This window comes from Lynx rufus, unplaced genomic scaffold (assembly GCF_022079265.1).
Source record: "Lynx rufus isolate CCGP_SWC_20201006 ecotype Redwood Valley unplaced genomic scaffold, mLynRuf1.p SCAF_2, whole genome shotgun sequence".
Taxonomy (NCBI): Eukaryota; Metazoa; Chordata; class Mammalia; order Carnivora; family Felidae; genus Lynx; species Lynx rufus.
In genome coordinates this window covers 34,472,407-34,496,845 of record NW_025814834.1, presented here as the reverse complement: position 1 = coordinate 34,496,845, position 24,439 = coordinate 34,472,407, and the positions used below count along the sequence as shown (strand labels likewise).

The following is a 24,439-nucleotide window of genomic DNA, read 5'->3' as shown; positions in this document are numbered from 1 at the left end:
TCCCATGTTCCTCTAGGACTCTTTTGAGCTCTGGGAGGAGGTGCTACTCGGAGGCGAGTCGGCCTCAGTAAGCCTATGTGACTCAGATATTTCAAAACAGGAAGTAGAGCGAGCTGTGCCTCGTTCTTCCTCAGTTCTTCTGAAGCTCTTTCTTTAGAAACATCAGGAAACAGGGGTCTGTGAAGAAGCTGCTGCCACTGTGAGGGTCCCAGGATTCGCTTCTTTGGTAAGGTTGGTTGGGCCTGCAAGGAGAAAGGGCCTTTGATTCTGGAGTTTTCTAGGCTGCAGAGGGTGGGGAAACCGCAAGAATTAGCAAGCAGTCCTTTTGAGACCCACGGTGAGGGCTCTACAGATTCTAGATCTCAAGGCCCCCTCCAGCTTAGGTTCGGTTTTTCTGGAATGATCCAGGTATAACTATACAGGGAACCTCATCCTTAATCAAATTGTGACATAAACAGTGGTAGGGTTGGGACCCTGGAATGAGATCACACCATCTAAGTCCAGGTTCTAGCACATACCGGTTTGATTTATAAGGTTCTGATCTGTTCTGTGCCAAAGTGGATTTATTAAGAATTCCTGGTTTTGTGTTTTGGGAGGTTTTTTTTGCCTTAAATTTTTTTTTATTATTTTAATCTTTAAACATATTATGATTACATGCCTTTTGTGGTTACATTCCTTCACTGGCTTCCATCTGCAAGTAGAATAAAATCTAAATCTTTGCACGGCTTGTCATTGAAGCCCTCAAGTGAGATGTTCAAATCTGAGCTTTCCACCTCTCTTACTAGCTTCTTTCTAAACTTTTTATTTTTTTACAATAGTAACATGAAGATGATAATACCAATTTCTTCAGAGGCTTGTAGTACAATGAGTCAAAAAATATTTTTATGTTTATATGCATATGTTATAAGCGCCTGTATATCATAATAAACATTTATATCAAATACTCTGGGACATAAATTTATCATTGAAAATATTAAAGATACTTATATGTTGTATAATACAAATATACTTACGTGGATTTATTATTTAACAGATATTATATAATCAAAAGTAAAAGAAAACTTCCTGGAGGCCATTCCTTTCTTCTGGCTTATATATATTATTCATGAAAATATTCAAATTTATGTATTTCATGTATGTATATAAATACATTACATATATGCATTTATACACACACACACACACACACACACACACACACACACGTGAATATAGTTGGAAGGAAACCAAATGTAACCAAAGAGTTATCTAAATGGTGAGTTTCTAAGTAATTTTTCTTTTTCTTTTTATACTTTTCGGTACTTTCTCTAAGGGGTAAGTGTGACTTTTACTATTTTAAGATCAGAAAAATACAATGATAAAAGTTCTTTTAAAAATATTACTGTAACAAAGTTTCTAGCTCCTGATCTTATGTGGTAAACCTAGGTCCCATAAAACAAGGACCATCCCCCAGTCCCTGTATCTACCGATCTCAGTGTCTAGAGGTGGCTCCTTGGCCAGTAGTGTAAAATTCTGTTGCAGCTGATTCTTTTCCAGGCACTATGACTAGAGAGATGTATGACCTAAACAAAGACTGAATATTATGCCATAGTGTGTCCTGTAAAACCTTGGCCAGAAAAGAAGCCTCTCCAGCATTTTTCCAATGAACTCTCCATTTTGATGTGATGCAAAAATCATTTAGAAAGCATTGTCTAATTATTGCAAAGATAAGAAAATGAATGCGATGAGGCAGCTACAGAGGACAGGAGCCAAGGGCCAATCATATTATAATCAACCTCAGGTCATCCTGGCCTTGTATTGTATGATTATTATTATTTATATACTGTCAGAAAATGCTATTAAATATGTAACAGACACCTTAAGAAGGCTTCAGTAGTTAGTACTTCTAGGAAATTATTGTAAGAAAATAATCAGAGTTGTATATGGAGACAGACATTTTAAGATCTTATTCTATATGTAAGCAGAGACTGTTATATAAATTATGGCCCAATCATATGATTAGGTACTTGACAAATTTTAAAATCCGTGCAGTAGAAGAAAAAAATGAAGATATCAAGATGTACTTACAATATTACCATTGGAAATATCCACTTATACCTCAGAAATATGGTATGATAAAATACAAGGGAAAATATAAATACGTAAAATATTTGGTAGGAAAGATAGTAAAATATTAGATAAAATATCGATTATTTCGATATTAAAATATTATTGTCTTTGGATGGTGAATTATAGACAATTTTTATTTTCTTTTTTATCTTTTCTGTATTTTCTAAAATGAATATAATGAGCATTGTTATCAAAAAATTTGTAGAGGGAAGAAAAGAGATTCTGCTTTCATTTGATTCTTTGGTTCATTTGACTGTGTAAAATGAGATTTTAACAGTGGTTAGAACTGATAAAATTTTTAAGGACATTGGAGCTAATGGTGCTGAACAGGGCTGGACCTAGTTTAGATCCTTTCCAACTTATGAATGAAAATGAGCCTTTAAGAGGTGATTTTAATTTAAATATAAGTTCTTGTAGAATAAGTAATACATGCACCTAGGAAAATCCGAACTGTAAGCCTTATTTTCTGCCTACCCCCTGGCTTCGTCGTCCACTCCACCCCTGGGCGTCTAGTTCGTCTCCTCTGAGGCAAACCGCTGAAGCAGCTGCTTGTGTATTCTATTCAAAGATCTGTGAGTACACAAATCCATGCACCACTTGATAATACATTGTATAGATCTTCCCATTCTTTAAAAATATCTGAGTAGAGTTTCATTGAGCTTCTGATATTGATAAACAGTTGTTTTTGCCCTTTTGTTCTTTCAAGCAGTACAGACATGAATAGCTTTGTACATATTTTTAAGTACATGGCGTTTAAGCTAATGTAGGAAAAACTCCTAGAAGTTAAATTGTGAAGTCATTTTATATTTTTACCGATATGACCAAATTACCTACCTACCTGTTTTTATTTCTACCATCTCGCAACACTGTGTATTGCAAGTTTTGTACCTCACCAATTTGGCAGTTGAAAAATGGTCTTTTGTAATTTCAACTTGCTTTTTTTTTTTTTTTCTTGGTGAATGAGGTTGAATACGTTTTCAAATGTTTGAAAGCCATTGGTTTAAAAAAATAAAGCCACTGGTACTTACTTTTCTCTGAACTCTGTGCTTATGATGCTTATGAACTGTGTGCTTACCTGTTTATGCATTGGATTGGATCTCTTTATCTCTTTTATCTCTTTTTCAAAAAAAATGGACTTACGGGAGCCTTATTTTAAGAAAATAGGTCCTTTTTCTACTTTTTTCCCTAAGTGCAAGATTTATTAATTTTTAAATTTTGCTTGGCTTATTGTTGCAGGATATTTTGGTTATTATTTAAGGACATTTATCAACCTTTATTTGTTGGTTTCCAGGTTTTCTGTTGTACTTACAAAGGTTCTTCACCACGGCATGATTATTTTAAAAAATTGTCCTGTGTTTCTTTCCTGAGTATTTTAATTTTTGGGTTTGAATCTCTGGTCCATCTGCAGCTTATTTTAATGTAAGGAGTTCAGTTATGGTCCATTTGTTTGTTCTAGAATTCTGCCCAGTTGTTTTAACACCATGTGTTGAAAAAGACACCTAAACGTGGGTAGCCCTTTCTGTAGTATGTTTGGCTTGGCCATTTTTCATTGTTAACTTCTAATTAACACATTAATTTCTAATTTCATTGCTAACTTCTAAAAAAGAATATGGACTGCACTATTTCTGCTCTTTGGAAATCTCACATTAAGATTTTCTTTGTGGACAATCTTCGTGACTATTTGATACGTGTTTGAAAGGACGTGCATTTGCTACTGGGAGGAAATACTGTTACAGTTTGTCATTTGTACCACCTGGATATTCCAGTCTTCTACTTAGTCTATTAGACTTTTTATTTTCTAAGAAAGGTGTGTGTGGAAGTTTCCTTCTCCTTTGGGGGCAAATAAGGTCTCTGAGTTCTCTTAAAGTTCTTTTTTAACGTTCAAGTTCTTCTAATATGTTCTTTTCTTTCAAGAACACACATGTGGTAGTGCCGCTCCTCTCCCTGGTCTCCTTTCCTGGTTAATCTGCCCTTGGCATCCCAGACAGCCTCGTTTCCTGCTCCTCCTTCACTTACTCGCTTACAGTACCTTAAACCCAAGAACACACCCAAGTGTTTTTACAGTAGTTTCATTTTCACAGACACTATCTGCATACATTCTTCATAACATATTACAGGAAAAGGGCAATTCTCCTTCCTCACGTCTTCACCCCCAAGTCCTAGTTTTCTCCTTCATTTCCCAGAAGAAACTTTTGAATTTGGTATGTCTCTTCCCAGAACCTCCTTACCTTTTTCTTTTCCGCTTTTGTATGTGTATCTGTAACCACTGAAAGTGTAATAGTATTGTTTTGAGTATTTTTTAAAAAGTGGATGTATGATTTTTAAACATTTTTAAATGTTTATTTATTTATTTTGAGAGAGAGGGAGAGAGAGAGAGAGAGTGAGGGCTAGCACAAGCACCAGAGAGAGGCAGAGAGAAAGAGGGAGATAGAGAATCCCAAAACGGCTCCATACTCTGAACTGTGAGATCATGACCTGAGCCAAAATCCAGAGTTGTCTGCTTAACCGACTGAGCCGCCCAGGTGCCCTGATGTATGATTTTTTTTTTAAATATTGCAATTTCTTTTTCTGTTTTTTTTTTTTTGTACTGTCATAATAACACATCTTGGATAGCTATCGTTTTTATTTTAGAAGATGGAGTACATTTTCTTAACTGCTGCATAATATTCTGTAGTATGACCATACCTTGTTTTATTTAGACATTTCTTTATTGATGGACATTTGGGGTGTTTCCAGTTGTTCAGGGTTACACATTGTGTGGCGGTGACACTCCATGCACATATCCTGTTTAGCACACGTGTGTTTCTATGGAGTGTGGTTTAAGGAATGAGCTTGCTAGTTTGTTCCCTTATATGTCCAGTGAAGTTTGCTGCATTAAAAAAAATTTTTTTTTAATGTTTTATTTTTTGAGAGAGGAGAGACACACACACAGAAAGTGAGCAGGGAGGGGCAGAGAGAGGGAGACACAGAATCCAAAGCAGGCTCCAGGCTCCAAGCTGTCAGCACAGAGCTCAACACGAGGCTCGAACCCATGAACCCTGAGATCATGACCCGAACTGAAGTTGGACACCCAACCGACCGAGCCACTCAGGTGCCTCTACTGCATTTTGAACATATGCTGTTAGATGGTGGGTATATATTTAAGATATCTTTTCTAAACAAAATAATTTTCATGATAATTGATTGCTTTTGTGAAAGATGGAGGCTCTGGAGCCTTTGTGAATCCAGTGCAAAGTGTATCTTCCTAAGAGATTTCTAGTTTCCTGAATCAAGAAAACTTGTCTAAACAAGGATGTAAGCCCTGGGGCGCCTGAGTGGCTCAGTCCGTTGAGCGTCTGACTTCAGCTCAGGTCATGATCTCACAGTTTGTGGGTTTGAGCCCCGCGTGGGGCTCTGTGCTGACAGCTCCGACCCCGAAGCCTACTAAGGATTCTGTGTCTCTCTCCCTCTCTGCCCCTCCCCCACTCATGCCCTGTCTCTCTCTCAAAAATTAACATTAAAAAAAAGTTATAAACAATAATGTAAGCTCTAGGTTAAAAGGGAGAAAAAAGGTTTTGCCCCATAATTCCAATTCTAAGAGTGAGGTAATCAGAATTATGCACAGGATATATAAAAAAGCTTCTCAATACAATATTATTTTTAAGAGTAAAGAAATTGAAAATTCTTAAAATAAATTTCGAGACATCTGGATGGCCAACAGGCACATGAAAAGATGCTCAACGTCGCTCCTCATCAGGGAAATACAAATCAAAACCACACTCAGATATCACCTCACGCCAGTCAGAGTGGCCAAAATGAACAAATCAGAAGACTATAGGTGCTGGAGAGGATGTGGAGAAACGGGAACCCTCTTGCACTGTTGGTGGGAATGCAAATTGGTGCAGCCACTCTGGAAAACAGTGTGGAGGTTCCTCAAAAAATTTAAAATAGATCTACCCTATGACCCAGCAATAGCACTGCTAGGAATTTACCCAAGGGATACAGGAGTACTGATGCATAGGGGCACTTGTACCCCAATGTTTATAGCAGCACTCTCAACAATAGCCAAATGATGGAAAGAGCCTAAATGTCCATCAACTGATAAATGGATAAAGAGATTATGGTTTATATACACAATGGAGTACTACGTGGCAATGAGAAAGAATGAAATATGGCCCTTTGTAGCAACATGGACGGAACTGGAGAGTGTGATGCCAAGTGAAATAAGCCATACAGAGAAAGACAGATACCATATGTGTTCACTCTTAGGTGGATCCTGAGAAACTTAACAGAAACCCATGGGGGAGGGGAAGGAAAAAAAAAAAGAGGTTAGAGTGGGAGACAGCCAAAGCATAAGAGACTCTTAAAAACTGAGAACAAACTGAGGGTTGATGGTGGTGGGAGGGAGGGGAGGGTGGGTGATGGGTATTGAGGAGGGCACCTTTTGGGATGAGCATTGGGTGTTATATGGAAGCCAATTTGACAATAAATTTCATATATTGAAAATAAAATAAAATAAAATAAAATAAAATAAAATAAAATAAAATAAATTTCGATATATCTGCATGCAAGAGATCAAGAAATAAATAAAAATATGCCCAAGAAGAATATTTAGGGGCACCTGGGTGACTCAGTTTGTTAATTATCTGACTTTGGCTCAGCTCAGGATCTCACGGTTCATGGGTATGGGCCCTGCATCCAGCTCTGCATTGACAGCTCAGAGCCTGGAGCCTGCCTTGGATTCCGTATCTCCCTCTCTCTGTGCCCTGTCCCCTGCTTGTGCTCTCTCTCTGTCAAAAAATAAATAAATAAACATAAAAAAAAAGAATATTTAATGGTTGAGGTAAATGTTTATTCTAAATATTAAGTGGGGGAAAATAGATGTATACACCTAGATATGCAACCTGATTCTAATTTTTACATAAATATTTCTGTGTGTGTGTGGTGTGTGAATTATCATAACTCTGAGCATGTTATAATTTACCGTGTTTTCAATTTTCACACATACAAAAACCACTGATTTAGAAACTGAATTGAAAGGCTGACAGAGTCAACTTGGTTCATTTCCAGTCATGGATTCTTGATCAGCTGTGGCTGCTGGTCCTGAGGTCTTTGGGGCACAACAATACATCATGTCTTCCTAGCACTATTATTTCAGTCAGACCTCATCACTTCTCTGGTAGCAGCTCTTCCCATCTATTCTCCACACTTTTATTGTTAGTCCCAGACTGGATGACATTACAGTCTTTTCTTAGTTCCCTGTCACCTCTAGGACAAAGCCTGAGACGTTGCCCCACAGTGTGAGGCCCTTTGTAACAGTCCCTGTTCACAGCTTCATCCCTTTTCCCACCACCCCCACCCCCAAATACTTCATGCTTTACTTTATTGAGCTCCTTGTGCCATCCTGAATTGACTTGAACATCCTTGCCTCCATCTTTCGCATAAATTACTTCTTGCCAAGAATTGTCCTTTCTTACCTCCTTCCTGAAAGTGTCTTCCTTTTAGGAAGCCCTTCCCTTGGGCTGAGTTGGGGCTCTTTCCTCTGTATTCCTACTGTACCCTGGTCACAACTCTTTGACCGTTGGCTAATTTGTATATCTACTTTACAAAGTAGTGAGCTACTTGAGAACAGAAACTTGTCCCTGTGTTTTGTTTTTTGCTTTTTTGTTTTTTGCCTTCTGTCCACAGTAGAATATCTGATGTGTGGTAGAAATAATAGTTTTGATGAAGTTTTATTCCTCATCTGAATGTACTATTGTATTTTGTCCTAGGCTACAATTAACATTCTCCTGACACTTGACCAACATGGATTTCAGTAAATGTCTGTATAATATTGGGGAACAGCTGGGCAGTGACGAGCTGGCCTCCCTCAAATTCCTGAGCCTGGACTACATCCCACAAAAGAAACAAGAACCCATCAAAGATGCCTTGATGTTATTCCAGAGACTCCAGGAAAAGAGAATGTTGGAGGAAAGCAACCTGTCCTTCTTGAAGGAGCTGCTTTTCCGAATTAATAGACTGGACCTGCTGTTCAACTACCTGAACACCAGCAAGGAAGCAATGGAGCAGGAGCTTCAGATACCAGGCAGAGCCCAGATCCCTCCCTACAGGTGGGGAGAACCTTCACAATTCAGACACTGGGAGGTGTGGGTGCAGTGGACATATCTTTGTGGGCAGGGCTGATGGCAGGTGTCTGTGTGGTATGACTTTGGAAGTTCCTTGAAGATGTCCCACCAGGGTCAGATTAAGACATTTAGAGGAAAAAAAGTTAAACCATAAAATAAAAACACTTTTGTTTCCAAAGTGAAATATTACCTATAGGTATGCTGAAATTAAAACAGACATCTTCTGAATGTTGTCTCTCTCTGTTCTGTCTCCTCTTTTGTTGCCTCTGCTCTGCCTCTGTCCATAGCATGTGCTTATTTTGCCTATTATTGGATAAAGCGTCACTACTTCTTACATGAAATCCCCCTCCTGCCTGCTTGTGGATGACTATGGATATTCTCAGTGGGGTGTTAGGCTTTTATTCCACACTGAAAGACTTGTATCACAAAGTTCTCCAATGAGGGGTGTATGCTGCCATTCTGGACAGGTCAGGCTGGACCCCACGAAGACTGGCCCCTGTGTGCTTAGCTTCTGCCAGGAGAACAGTGGAGACTTTGGTCGTCTGTCCTGCCAAACGCCTCACAGCTAGGCCTTTCCCCACCTGTGGGAGAGTGGGTACCCAGGGCTGATAACAAGCCATGTTCTGTTACCTCTTGATGAGTTGGTAACAGACTTTTATTTTTTTTTTTTTTTTTTTTTTAAATTTTTTTTTTCAACGTTTTATTTATTTTTGGGACAGAGAGAGACAGAGCATGAATGGGGGAGGGGCAGAGAGAGAGGGAGACACAGAATCGGAAACAGGCTCCAGGCTCTGAGCCATCAGCCCAGAGCCCGACGCGGGGCTCGAACTCGCGGACCGCGAGATCGTGACCTGGCTGAAGTCGGACGCTCAACCGACTGCGCCACCCAGGCGCCCCGGTAACAGACTTTTAAAATAGAAACACGTTACCAACTTCTCTATTTCAATATCCCCTCTGTAAAGTTCTTTTTAGCTTTCCTTCTGGAAACTTCTACTCAAGCCTTGGCTGTGGCCCATTTCTCAGTCTGTTCTTTCTTGTCATTAACAATGACATGTGTGACAGTAAGTCCTCACAGCCAGGGCTGAAAGCCACTATCTTCTACTGGCCTGTCTATTTATGAACACCCTGGTCCTTAATCTCAGAGATCTGAGATTCTGGCATGTTCCTTATCATATGTTTCTCTACTCGAAGCTTGAGCATTTTGAAAGAGAGATATTCTGGGTATACGAGTTTCCTAGGGATGCTGTAACAAACTACCACAGACTGAGTGCCTTAGTGCAGTAGAGACATTTATACACTCATAGTTCTGGGGGTTAAGAGTTTGAAGTCAAGGTGTCAACAGGCTTGGATCCTTTCAGAGCTCTAGGGAGAATCTGTTTTATGTTTCTTTCTCCCCTAGCTTCTGGCACTGGCAGGCAATCCTTGGTGTTCCTTGTCTTTTAGATGAATCACTCTAAGCTCTGTCTCCTCTCTGTGCCTGTTTGTTGGAATTTCCCTCTTCTTGTAAAGACACCAGTCATTGGGTTAGGGCATACCCTAATTTAGTGTGACCTCATCTTAACAAGATTACATCAGCAAAGACCCTTTTTCCAAATAAAGTTGCATTCCCACATCCAGGATGGGCATGAACTTAGGAGAAGCATTGGGGGAGGACATTATTTAATACTGGATAACTTTGGCTTAATGGAATTGTGACATCTCTATAACAATTTTTTCCATTAAGGCACAAATTAGTTCTAAAAACAACAACCCTAGAATGAGGAAAGCTGGAGAGTCTCATCTTAGGCCCACCATCTTGGTCTTCTGAAAGTTGCACTCCTTCTGCCACGTAAGCAAAGTTGAAGCATATTATCAATGCCACACAATGAGCTGTAACTCTCTGTTGGAGGGCTAAGAGTCCCTACAAGGGAGGATCTATCTGTTAAACTCTTTAACATGTTAGCTTGGGAACAAAAGGTCAGCACAAGTTCTACAGTTAATCATTGTTTGATGTTAGCCAGGAAATAAAAAGTATGCTAGTGTGGCCACTTTCCACTTATAAGAAAGCCCTAGACATTTTTATTTTCAAATTATAATTGCTACCTATAAAATAAGTATCTTATGAACTACCCAGATTTGTTTCTAGATGGTGATGGAAGCTAGTAAGTTTTAGTAATGAGGAAAGTAAAAGGGAAAATACTTTGTAATAAAGTTAAAAGGGACAGTAGCTTTTGATTGGACCTAATCTCAGCCAAACTTAGAAAGCTTTGGAGAAATACTTCTAGGGTAGAATCCATGAGAGGGAGGATGAAGCAGATGATAATACTGAGTAACTTCCAGTTCCACACTAAATTTATTTTCAGAATTTTCATTTTCTTTTTTTTTTTTAATTTTTTTTAACCTTTATTTATTTTTGAGACAGAGAGAGACAGAGCATGAACGGGGGAGGGTCAGAGAGAGGGAGACACAGAATCTGAAACAGGCTCCAGGCTCTGAGCTGTCAGCACAGAGCCTGACGCGGGGCTCGAACTCACGGACTGTGAGATCACGACCTGAGCTGAAGTCGGACGCTAACCGACTGAGCCACCCAGGCGCCCTAGAATTTTCATTTTCTGATTTGAAGTTAGCATGTTTTTGTGTTAATGTTATTTTCCTTTACACCATAATAGTGAAAGGTTTTCTGAATTATTAAACATTCCTTTGTTCGTTCAATAAACATATCCTGAGAACCTATCATGGATTAAGAAATAATAATGCCTGGGGCACCTGGGTGACTCAGTTGGTTGAGCCTTTGACTCTTGATTTCAGCTTGGGTCCTGATCTCACTGTTGGTGGTGTGGAGCCCTGCAATGGGCTCCGCCCTGACAGCACAGAGACTTGTTGGGATTTTCTCTCTCTCCCTCTTTCTTTGCCCCTCCCTGGCTCTCTCTCTCTCTCTCTCTCTCTCACTCTCTTCCAAAATAAATAAACTTAAAAAAAGAAAAAAGAAACAATAAGGGTGTCTGGGTGCCTCAATCATTTGAGCGTCCAACTTCAGCTCAGGCCATGATCTCACCATACATGAGTTCAAGCCCCAAGTCAGGCTCTGTGCTGACAGCTCAGAGCTTGAAAACTGCTTCAGATTCTGTGTGTGTGTGTGTGTGTGTGTCTCTCTCTCTCTCTGCCCCTCCCCCATTCACACTTGGTCTCTCAAAAATGAATAAATGTTAAAAAAAAAAAGTTAAAAAAAAAGAAATAATAATGCCTATTGTGTATTGAATACCTAGTATGTTGCCAAAGATTGGTTTAAGCACTTCAGATAAATATATTCATGTCATTCTCAATATATCCCAGTGGTATATAGAATTATCTACAAGTTTATAGGTGAGGGAAAAAGTACATAACATGTCTATAGTCACACAGCTCTGAGATGGTGGAACCAAGCTTCCAATACCTCAGTAGTCTGGGGCCTCTGCACTTACTGTACCTCATGACTCACTGGGCTTATGGAAACAAAAAGGACATGGACTCTGCTCTCAGGGGACTCAGAGAGCTTCATAAACAATTATAACATTGTGTGTAAACCTTCTGCTGTGGCAAAGGCACAGTGGGTTGAATGCAGCTCTGAAGACACTCAGGTGGTCCCTGAGCTGTTAGTGGATGAGTGGTTGGCTGTCTGCAGATGGACAAGGGAATGTGGGTGTGGGGAGCACAGCATAAGGGGTGAGGAGCAGGGCAGCCAGGTGTGTTTACAGAGGAGATGAGGGTGGGTGGAGAGGAGTGGCCTGAGAAGCTGAAGGGTAGGCTGGGCTTCATAAAGGTCCGTATTCCAGAACCATGTGTTTGCCCTTTGTATGGGAGAGCACTGGCAAGTTTTAATTAAGGAAGTGACGATCCAGTTTGCATTTAAAAAAAAAATTTTTTTTTAACGTTTATTTATTTTTGAGACAGAGAGAGACAGAGCATGAATGGGGGAGGGTCAGAGAGAGGGAGACACAGAATCTGAAACAGGCTCCAGGCTCTGAGCTGTCAGCACAGAGCCTGACGCGGGGCTCAAACTCATGGACCGCGAGATCATGACCTGAGCTGAAGTCAGCTGCTTAACCGACAGCCACCCAGGCGCCCCATCCAGTTTGCATTTTGAAAAGCATAATTTCCTAAGTAAAAACTTTTTCCTACTGAAACAAACTCTTGATTTTATAGTGAGGGACCAAGGAAAAACACACTTCACTTAACTGAAATGAACTGAATGACAAAATTAGTGGAACTTTAAATTATGTTAAGGGGAGAATAGTTGGGCATGAGTCAATAGCTTTCTGTGCCATCACAGCAGCCTCTTTGCAAGAACTCCACTCATAAATTATGTCATTAGCTATCTTTGTTTTAAGGGGAAGTGAACAGAATCAAGTCTCCACTGTGACTCCTTTTATCAAATTGGAAATTATTTATGAAAACATTTCTTTTCTTTGATGTCTGTTTGTTTGTGTATATATGTATGTATGTATGTATTTAAAGAGCCCATGCACAAGCCAAGAAGAGGCAGAGAGAGAAGAGAGAGAATCCCAAGCAGGCTCTGTGCTGTCAGTGCAGACCCCCATATGGGGCTCGAACTTACGAACCGTGAGATCATGACCTGAGCCAAAATCAAGAACTGAATGCTTAACTTACTGACCCTAAGAAACCATTTCTAAAGTGTCTCCATTTCCCACCACAGGGTCATGCTTTTTCAGATTTCAGAAGATGTAAACAAATTGGAATTGAGGTCGTTTAAGTTTCTTTTGAGCCAGGAGATCTCCAGATGTAAAGTGGATGATGATATGGTAAGACCCGGTGTTTCACCAAGATTTGGTCCTGAGGTTGAGTCAGCCAGTGAGAACTGCTGAGACTGGAGAGAGGGCTAGTCTAGTAAAAACAACTTGGACTCTCACTTTTCAACTGGGGGAGAAGAAAAAAGTTGTCAGGTAGCAGTGTTGTAGATAGGATTCCTTTGTATACTGGGAAATGCTTCTCACATTAATTATCAGGAGCATGACAGAGTCAGGAGCTACAGAGGAAGATTGTGGAGGTACAGCCTGGTGTGGGACCTTACAGAGCCAGGAAAGACAGTGGTGAGCTGGAGACACCTTCCCACTTGTGTAGTCTCTGAAATCAACTGGGATCTGGAACTCTATGCATGTGTATGCATGCGTGCATGTGTGTGAACGCGGGACTGGAGGTGAATCAGGTACCAGAGGCAGTGTTGGGAGAGAGACAGTCCCCAGGGCTGTCACCATGGAGACCAGGGTACTGTGTCTTAGCCATGCATCTCAGGCTGTTTCACAGACTTCACACGAAGGTGCCCACAGGTAGTTTCAGCATAGGGCTTGGGGCCTAGGGCCTAGGGCCTGGATGCCATCTGATGTCATTTCTCTATCTTCTCACTTCTGTCTGACTGATCCAGAAAACACAGAATTGCTTTTCTAGTGCTATATGGGTTTTATAAGACCAGGCAGGATGTCCTCTCAGGAGGGTCAGCTTGGGAAGCTAGGGTGGGCTCTCTGTTTGGAGAGAATGGAATTAAAAAAAGAAAATCTAATCTAAAAGCCAGTATGTATCAATCCAGTCTTCCAACTTCATTTCTTTTCCTTTTAGAACTTGCTTGATATTTTCATAGAGATGGAAAAGAGGGTCATCCTAGGGGAAAGAAATTTGGACACTCTGAAAAGAATCTGTGACCAAATCAACAAGAGCCTGCTGAAGAAAATCACTGATTATGAAGAATTAAGCAGAGGTAGAAATAACTTGACAGCTGTATTAGCAAAATGTATTCTTAAATTGGCAAGTCCCTCTATGTCATGATTGTTTCTAATCAAATATGTGTTTATTTTTTAATTCAGAGGGAAGAATGAGCCTTCAAAGAAGTCCAGATGAATTGTCAAATGGTAATATTGGAAATACGGTTTTAAGACTTACTTAATTTACTATCTGACACCCCTATTGCCTCCTCTCCACACCTTTCTACCACATCTACATCTTAATGGTCTTGCTCTCCTAGTATCAAGTAGTAGGCTCAGTGCCTGCTTGTCACCTCTACACATTGAAAAACATAAAAAAGTTGTCAAAAGACATACACCTTGCAGCCCCAGTGTGGCAAGTTCAAAATAGATGAAGAGTTAGTCAGTAAAAAGATTTTTACTTATTCTGTGGACTGCAAGGATATTGCATTCAAGGCAGTCTGTGAATTTTCATTTTAAAGGGGACCTTACGATGTCCTGGGTGCTTTGTGTTTCTTTACCAAAGTATCGTCCCTGCCATGTCTCATTCTCCGTTGCTTGTAGGGGAGGAATCCCTGGCAATGATGGCATTATCGGACTCTCTAGAAGAACAGGACAGTGAGTCACAGGTATGGAGAAATCCCGGTTCCTTTTTTCTCTTCACATTGTAGATTCTAGTTCTTATATTCCTTAGCTTTTAAGCTTCTTAGATAAACTACTAAGGGGCAGACACTTGTGGGAAATTTTGAGAACTATAGAAAATTTTCACAAAAGGACAAATTTTAAAATGTTATTTTTTAAGTTTTAATGTTAACAAGTGTTGACATCTTATTTCAAAACCAAAGACAAAGGCATTGGAATAGTTGGTGGGCAGAGTAAGTGAGAAGCCTCCTATGCAATTCTTTCAGCAGCTGCTTCAGCCTGAGTGGGAGAAAGCTTTGGGGGGAAAAGTCTAGCAGGACTGGGAAAAGCAAGCTTTTCTTTTAGCTTGATATTTCAAAAACTGTTTCTAGTTAGTGATTTAGGTGTAAGCAGCAAATGCTCATGATCTTGCCGGCTCTATATTTTTGTCTCAAGGAGCCGGTGCATGAATTGCCTTTCTAGACATAATTGCTTCGATTTATTAACCTTCAAAGACTCACCAGCTACATTCTGTTTCATTAGCCTGTTCCCTACTCTCTTTGGCGGGAAGCAAAGGAAACCCTGAAGGTTATCAGTCTAGTGGGAGACTTGAAAGTAAGCTGAGAGAGACCAGTTAAAAGTGGGCTCCTGAGCAGATTACCAGATCTAAGTCTGAAAATCAAAGAGTAACCAAAGTCATGTGGCACTTTGCAAATAGCAAAGTAAGTGTGGTCCCTATTGAACTGCTAAACGTACTAAGTGCAAGAGAGCTCTGGTAACTTGCACAAAGTCTTAAGGTTATTAAGTAGTAGAGCCAGGAACTTGAGCCCTTAGTGTGGAGCCCTTTTCTCTACCTCGAGGAGCTGCATAGATTTCCCAATACGTGCTGAATATCTCAGCACTGAGACAGCCCTGGGAGAGTCGGAACACAGGGCCATCTCTGACTGATGCTGTCAGGTACTAGAATCTGGATCCTGTAACCTGCAGCATAGCCAAGACCTGCCTGACTAGTGCATCTCTCTCCTCCAATTGCTGTGGTCCTGAGAGCCAAACTAAGTCATCGGCTTTCAAAATCCAGGAACCACACTATGTCATGTGTGAAGGGCAGACCCTCAACTGTTAGCCCAGAAACATAGATGAGTTGAATGGCTAGCCAAGGGAATCACAAGGTGACAGACAGGCAACCCAAAGACAGCATTAGGATGTTCATTCATTCATCAACTCCTGACAGAGTTTTCACAAATTAATAAATTCTAGGGTGGGAGGGAGGAGAAAGTGGGTGATGCGCATTGAGGAAGGCACCTGTTGGGATGAGCGCTGGGTGTTGTATGGAAACCAATTTGACAATAAATTTCACATTAAAAAATTTAATAAATTCTAGTTCCTGGTGCAGATGTTAGCCACCTTGAGCGTAAACTAAAACAAATAATGAAAATATGCTCTGATGAAAACCATATTAATATATGTGCAAAGTGCTCAGGAGGCCCAAGTACTGGGACACTGATTTTACACACTAACTGTGGGGCAGAAGTCTGGGGAATCATGTGTCCAGAGAACAGGTGGAAACCAGTTCACCAGAGAAACAATGTCAAGTTGGGGTAGGGACATTGTAAGTACACTAGGGTCCCAGTTTGGCTAAGGGGACAGACTGGCTTCTTACTAGGGAGTCATCTATTCACATCTCAAGTGTTTGACCCACAGAGTCAGCTCCTGGGTTGGATTTTTGTTTTCCAGACATCGGACAAAGTTTACCGAATGAAAAGCAAACCTCGCGGATATTGTTTGATCTTTAACAATTATGATTTTAGCAGAGCACGGAAGGATGTGCCCAAACTTCAGAACATTAAGGATAGGAATGGAACAAACTTCGATGCAGGTACAGTAGGACCCTGAAAAGAAGTGAAATATTTCTAATACCTATGTTTTTATCAAAAGGAAAGAACAAAATTGTACCAACAGGGCCACATGTTTCAGAAAAAAAAATAGGTATATTTCCTGGTGGAAGTGAAGAACATTCTTATGTATTTGTTACTTTTCTGCGTTTGGTTTTTAATTTCTTAATTTCATTTTTTGAAGTGTTTATTTATCTTTGAGAGAGAGAGAGAGAGCATGAGCAGGGGAGAGAGGGGAGTACAGAGGATCTGAAGCAGGCTCTGTGCTGACAGCCGAGAGAGCCCGATGTGGGGCTCGAACTCACAAACCATGAGATCATGACCTGAGCCGAAGTTGGATGTTCAACTAAGCCACCCAGGTGACCCTGCTTTTGTTTTTTTAAATTAATTTTTAATCAAAGTAATGTATCTAGGGTAAAATATTGAGTCTTAATAAAAGACTAATAATAAAAAGCAACAACAAGCTTTGCTTTTAATTCAACTAAACTAATACTGCTTCTGTAGAATGTATTAATTATTAGGTGTAAACATTGCTTTGGGATCAAGACCATATATAGGAGTTGCATTTATAGGGGCATCTGGGTGGTTCATTTGGTCAAGCGTCCAACTTTTGGTTTCCGGTCAGGTTGTGATCTCGCAGTTTTGTGGGTTTGAGCCCCGCATCAGGCTGTGCATGACAGTGCAGAGCCTGCTTGGGATTCTCTTTCTCTCTCCCTCTCTCTCTGCCACTCCCCTATTCATGCTGTCTCTTTTAGCTTGATATTTCAAAAACTGTTTCTAGTTAGTGATTTAGGTGTAAGCAGCAAATGCTCATGATCTTGCCGGCTCTATATTTTTGTCTCAAGGAGCCTGTGCATGAATTGCCTTTCTAGACATAATTGCTTCGATTTATTAACCTTCAAAGACTCATCAGCTACATTGTTTCATTAGCCTGTTCCCTACTTTCTTTGGTGGGAAGCAAAGGAAACCCTGAAGGTTATCAGTCTAGTTAGCTGTTAACTGTTACCTGTCTCTGTCTCTCTCAAAATAATAAACTTAAAAAAAATTTTAGGGGCACCTGGGTGGCTCAGTTGGTTAAGCGTCTGACTTTGGCTCAGGTCATGATCTTATAGTTCATGACTTTGAGCCTGCATCGGGCTCTATGCTGACAGCTCAGAGCCTGGAGCCTGCTTCAGAGTCTGTGTCTCCCTCTCTCTCTGCTCCTCCCCTGCTCGTGCTCTTTCTCAAAAATAAACATTAAAAAAAAATTAAAAATATTTTTAGAAGTTGCATTTATTAAAGTTGGGCTATAAGCGTAGATGAAATTGTCAGTCTTTAATAGAAATGGTCTTTTCAAATATTAAACTAGCCAGAAATTCTTTTGCTCAGCCTATTTAGGATAAGATTGAGAACTTATAGGTTAAATGAAAAAATAATTGGCAGCATGTGAAAATAGAAATGGTTACTACTAAAAGTGATAATAGAAATAATCCAACCCAACAACTGTATTTTTGAAAATGCCCTTCGCAGGGCCCTTAGTGTGGCTCAATTGGTTGACATTATGAGTCATAATGTCAGGTAATGATATATATTTTTTTAACTGAATAAAGTTTGGAAAATTAATGTAGGTTGATTTTAATCATCAAGATTCTGCTAATGGTCTCTGTTAACAGTTGTTTATTCAAGCAAATCCATTCTAAGATTTCAAAAGCCACAGAGCTGAAGTCCACTGACTGTATCACTCATCATCATATACCTTGGTATTGGAGAAACAGGCCTTTGATTTTCATTAATTTTCTGTTAAAACACTTTTATTAAAATAATATTTGTATTTCTGGGTTTTTGGTCAAAGGGTAGGTGTAAATTTGCAGATCTCTAGGATGAAAAAGTCTAGAGATCTAATGTATGACATAATGACTATAGTTAATAAGACTGTATTGAATACTAGTATTTCAGGTGAACTCATCACACACACACTCACACACAGTAATTAAGTATGTGAGGAGATATGTTATCAGCTTGACTGTGGTAATAACTTCATGCTGTACACCTTAAATATATATAATTTTTAGTTTTAAAAAAAGAATCAAGCAGCCTGAAAACGTTGAAAGACTTTTACTAGATCTTAGAGCACTAGGGGGAAAAATAATGTTATGCATATAGAAAACAAAGCAATGAAAAAATAATGCGATTACTAATTCCAGGAAAGAAAAAATTTAATAAGAAAAGAAGCATAATTAAGGTATATTTTCATCTTACTATTGATTCAACTAAAAGTTGTAAACAACTGGGGCACCTGGGTGGCTCAGTCAGTTAAGTGTCTGACTTCAGCTCAGGTCCTGATATTGTGGTCTGCAGTCCATGGGTTCGAGCCCCATGTCAGGTTCTGTGCTGACCCTCAGAGCCTGCTTCAGATTCTGTGTCTCCCTCTCTCTGCCCCTTCCCCACTACTGTCTCTCTCTCTGTCAAAATAATAAATAAACATCAAAAATTTTAAAAGTTGTAAACAACTGAATAAGAGTTCATACGCTCATCCTGTGGGGTGCCTGGCTGGCTCAGTTGGTTGAGTGTCTGGACTCGATTTTGGCTTCAGTCATGATCTCATGGTTAGTGAGTTTGAGCACTGACAGTGCAGAACCTGCTTGGGATTCTCTCTCCCTCTTTCTCTGCCCCTTCTCTGCATGTGCATGCACTCTCTCTCTCTCTTAAAATAAATAAACTTAAAAAAATGCTCATCTTCCATAATAGGAACTCAATACATAAGTTACATAAGGCTAAAATTTATAAAATAGTAAATAACAAAGTGCCCAAATTTGTTACAAGATGGAGGCTAATACCAAAAAAAAAAAAGTAGTTAAAAGTTGAAAGTGGTTGCATTCATGGAACATGATTGGGTAAAAGGGAGAAGTAGAAAAGGGATAGCTTTTTTGTAATAGGACTTTCAGTTCTACTTGACTTTTGAAAGGTTCATATCTTGCATTTTGGTAAACAATTTTTGAGAGTGCTTGAGATAAAATAAATATGGATCTTTTATTAAAAAGTGTTTTGGGGTGCTCCTGTGTGGCTCAATTGGTTGAGCATCTGACTCTTGATTTTGGCTCAGGTTATGATCCCAAAGTCATGGAATTGAGCCCTGCTTAAATTCTCTTTCTCTCTCTCAAAAAAATAAACATTTTAAAAAGTAAAATAAATTTAAAAATTTTAAAAATGTTTTTGCTTTTTGTTCTATGTAAGTAATACAATTATTATTTAGATTGGTTTGGTAGTAAGCCTATATAATAGCTTACCCATCTTATAGCCTAGTTGAGAAAAGACAAAAGGCCAACAATAGCACTCTCCCCTTTCTCATTTGCCTCAGGACTAGAAATGTTTTCTGCTAAGGGCAATAAATATTAGAAAACTATGGAATTCAGCCAGGTGATATAAATGGCCTTGCTCTTCAGTTCTGTTTCACATTCTTTATCCGATCAATGTTCTCTCTATTGGGCTGTGGTCTGGGAATTACTGTGGTGTAATATGACTTTTCTTATTTCACTTTTCAGAAGCTTTGAGTAAGACCTTTAGTGAGCTTCATTTTGAGATTGTGAATTTCAAAGACTCTACAGCAAAGACAATCTGTGAAGTTCTGAAATCCTACCAAAGAATGGACCATAATAACAAAGATTGCTTCATCTGCTGTATCCTCTCCCATGGAGACAAAGGCATTATTTATGGCTCTGATGGGCAGGAAGCCCCCATCTATGAGCTGACTTCTTACTTCACTGGTTCAAAGTGCCCTTCCCTTGCAGGCAAGCCCAAAATCTTTTTTATTCAGGCTTGTCAAGGGGATAACTACCAGAGAGGTATAGCTGTTGAGACTGACTCCGAACAGAAGGAAGACTACTTAGAAATGGACTCATCATTTCAGAAGAGATATATCCCAGATGAGGCTGATTTTCTGCTGGGGATGGCCACTGTGAACAACTGTGTTTCCTACCGAAACCCTACGGAGGGGACCTGGTATATCCAGTCACTTTGCCAGAGCCTAAGAGAAAGATGTCCTAGGTAATTTTTGCTTGCTCTGCCTTTCATTCATTTCTAAATTTCTAGCTATGGATTACATAGTTGTACTTTCCAGGTTAGTTGCAAAATGGGAGAGGGGGCAAGTGTTAATATCTTCAGCTCACAGATGGAAAAAAACTGAGGTACTTACTGCAGAGTTTCTTTTATTTAGCATCTGAAATGATAGGGTATCATAAAGCAGGGAATGATGGTAAAGTCAGCTCAGCTTTGTTTTTAGGTAGAACATGACTGAGCCAACTTAACTGGTTTTGGGAGTCTTCCAAGAAGGTACAATAACCCATTTCAATTTTTAACATCCTCCAACTCTGTCAAAGTTGTATAATAGCTAACCAACCTTAAACCCTCTTGGTGTGTTGTGGGAGATAAGTACCAAAGAGTAGAAACCCTTTATATTCCCACTAATTTGGCCTAATTTGAAGCCACAAAATGTGGGAAAATATTCTTCCTTCATTTATTATACCCTAAATGATGGTTTTGTAGTCACAGTTCACACAAATGCACATGTAATGGGTGAATAGCAAGAAATCTTCTAGCTCTATACCTCACCATGCTTTAAGTGTATGAAGAGTGGGAATTTCCCATGGTAGACAAAGGAGTGAATCATAACATCAACACCATGTTTTTCTTTTGTAACCTTGACTACGAATGAGCAGGTTGCCCAGCTGACCTGAGAAGAGAGGCTGGTGAGAAAGGGGTGGAGCAACTGTAGGAGACATTGGGTTTTCCCTTGCCCCAAAGTGATCATTAGATGATCACAGAAGCAATGTTGATCTGAGGCAGAGGATGTTTGGGGGGCACTGAAGCAATTATGGTGGCAAGTGACATAGTACATAGAAGAGTAAGGTACAAACAGATCAGGAGGGAAAGAACTCAAATCTGATGTTGACACCGAGGTTTCTGATGGTCAGTAGAGATCTTGAGTAAACCAAAGATAAGTTATTAAGCTCTGAAGCAACTCCTTTACCTGGAAAGCTTTGATACAAATTAGTTTAGCAACTTATGATTTCCAATGCCTGATGTTTTGAGGGAAAGAACTGTCCCTGAGTACAGCAGATGAGAAGGGTTTGCCAGTGTTGTTTCCCCACAGATGGTCACAATGTTGTTGTTTTTCAGGGGCGAAGATATCCTCACCATCCTTACTGAGGTGAACTTTGAAGTGAGCAATAAGGATGACAAGAAAAACATGGGGAAACAAATGCCACAACCTACTTTTACACTGAGGAAAAAACTCTTCTTCCCTCTTAATTGATGCTGTTTAGTTGCATAACACTATGCTTAATTTATTTGTTAGTAAAATGCTGCTATCAGCTTATTTTTTTTCTTTTGGATGGCAGGAAGGGGAGAGAATGGAAGTCAGGAAAACTTAATTCCTATGCAAATTCAAGCCTAAACCTCTGGCTTTGCAATAATAACTATTAGAGATTGATAGCCACAGGCATGGTTTTAATTTTATTTTTGATTCAATGAAAAAGTTCCTAAAAAACTTACAGTAGATAAAAAATACAATAAGTATAAATGAAATGTAACATCATAAAGTTCAAAAGCAGTGGCAGAATGTTCTTTGTACATCTCTCATCTGCTTTCAACCTAGAATCATTTTTCTAAATGTTTGTGAGAGACACAGAGCATGAGTGTGGGGGTGGGGGTGGGCAGAGAGAAAGACAGACACACAGAATCTGAAGCAGGCTCCAGGCTCTGAGCTGTCAGCCCAGAGCCCCACCCAGGGCTTGAACTCATGAACTGTGAGGTGATGACCTGGGCCAAAGTTGGGCGCTTAGCCAGCAGAGCCACCCAGGTGCCTCTCAACCTAGAGTCATTTGATTCCCTTCAAATTGTTAAGCATTAAATAAATAAAAAATAAAATAAAATAAAAAGGATGTTATTCCAAAGCTTTAACCTGGGACACAGAGTTAATGGTGGTGCAGAGATTTCATAAGGCATAAGAAGACTGGAAGTGGAGAAAGCAATTTCCCACTTGAGGACTCAGAATTAAGTGAACGTTGTTCAAGTATTGGGAGAGGATGTCAAGAAAACCATAATTCTCCTCCTTTCCGTGAAAGAACTAATTCCTCATTCTTGGTTCCTATGAGAATTTGTCAGGCTTACATTCCTGCTAACTGGGTGTGATTCTATGGGGCAGAATGTGAGGTACAACTGTAAAAGGTGTTGTTAAAAAGGAGACAGTAGGCCCCAAATGGAGTCCCTTGTGCTAAACTCCATGTCAGCAAGTTAAGACTTAATACCTAACCAAAATGCAATTCCCCAGGAATATAATCTTTAGTCAATCAACATGGAATCACCTGGTTAGCACTGGTGAAATAATCCTCCTGATTAACTCTTTCCATTCCCCTTAGGAGAGTGACCTAATTCAATTTGATCTTTAAATTTACTCAGTTGAATTTCTGTTGTTTAACAGTATGCAGGGGGATGCCAGTGACCTCCTCTCAAAGGTCACTGAGGGAGATTTTGTGATCTGACCCAGCTAAGAAAACAAACAAACGAACAAAAACCTACCTCATGTGTAATGCTCCCACATCCAACCTGAGCTCTTCTGGCATGTGCGCTGGGCAATCTCAGAAACATGTGAGCCTCGTCTCCTGAGTTATGAGGAAACCCTGATTTCAGACACCATGACTCTGTCTAGATTTAGATTATACAAAACTGAGGAATGATTTTCCTTGTTCTTATTATTTTAAGTACAATTAACCTCACTTTTGAAGGAACTGATGTTAATGGCATGAGTTTTATTTTTTGTACTTCCAGTCTCTCCCTTTCCAAGCCATCCTCTACACTAATTTATAAGTTTTTAAAAAAAATTTTTTTAACGTTTATTCATTTTTTGATAGAAACAGAGAGTGAATGGGGGAGGGGAAGAGAGAGAGGGAGACATAGAATCCCTAGCAGGCTTCAGGCTCTGAACTGACAGCACAGAACCTGATGCAGGGCTCGAACTCACGGACCTTAAGATCATGACCTGAGCTGAAGTCGGACGCTTAACCGACTGAGCCACCCTGGCGCCCCTGTAAGTTTTTTTAAATATAAATTTGAAGATGTAATTTCTTATGTTAAAAGCTTTTTTACCAATTGATTTGCTTTTGTTCTAACAATATTGTATCCCTTTCATGTATTTGCATTTGCTCTTTCTTTATGTGTTAATTCTAAATCTTTATAAACTTAAAAAAAACTGTTTCTTTAAAGAATATTTTTTGAATAGTATTTCTTTTCAATAATGTTTTTAACATTATAAAATAGAATTTTAACTTACTGTTGGTTGGAGATTGTTTTGTTCATTTTGTGTTTGTTTTTTGTCATTGACCTCTCACAGGTGGAAAATGTTTGGATCATAGATATGTTTTACTTTAGTTCCCCAGTGTTGGCTCATACAGTTGTAAATTTTAAAAATTTATTGCCCATCTTTTCATGTGTCTGTTGGCCATCTGGATGTTTTCTTTGGAAAAGTGTCTATTTATGCCTTCTGCTCATTTCTTCACTGGATTCTTTGTTTTTCAGGTGTTGACTTTGGTAAGTTCTTTATAGATTTTGGGTCTGAGTGGCTAAAATTAACAACTCAGAAACAACAGATGTTGGCGAGGATGTGAAGAAATGGGAGCCCTCTTGCACTCCTGGTGGGAATGCAAACTGGTGCAGCTGCTCTGGAAAACAGTGTGGAGGTTCCTCAAAAAATTAAAAATAGAATTACCCTACAACCCAGCAATAGCACTACTAGGAATTTATCTAAAAGATACAGGAGTGCTGATGCATAGGGGCACTCGTACCCCAATGTTTATAGCAGTGTTTTCAACAATAGCCAAATTATGCAAAGAGCCCATATGTCCATCAACTGATGAAAGGATAAAGAAGATGTGGTTTATATATACAATGGAATACTACTTGGCAATGAGAAAGAATGAAATCCTGCCATTTGCAGCAATGTGGATGGAATTGGAGGGTTCCATGGAGG

At 39.5% G+C, this 24,439-nt stretch overlaps 1 protein-coding gene across 2 annotated transcripts; it reads left to right on the top strand.

Moving 5' to 3' along the window:
- The first annotated feature begins 125 nt into the window (after positions 1-125).
- CASP8 (caspase 8) lies at positions 126-22,139 on the top strand. Of its 2 annotated transcripts, none has more exons than XM_047084362.1 (9): positions 126-226; positions 7,860-8,198; positions 12,886-12,991; positions 13,803-13,941; positions 14,048-14,092; positions 14,489-14,553; positions 16,280-16,421; positions 19,959-20,460; positions 21,592-22,139. In XM_047084362.1, exons 2-9 carry the CDS (start codon positions 7,894-7,896, stop codon positions 21,725-21,727), a joined length of 1,440 nt encoding a protein of 479 aa, XP_046940318.1. In that variant the 5' UTR covers positions 126-226; positions 7,860-7,893; the 3' UTR covers positions 21,728-22,139. The 2 variants fall into 2 exon arrangements, with proteins under 2 accessions (XP_046940318.1, XP_046940319.1); XM_047084363.1 differs by having other exon boundaries at positions 147-231.
- Positions 22,140-24,439: the final 2,300 nt, after the last annotated feature.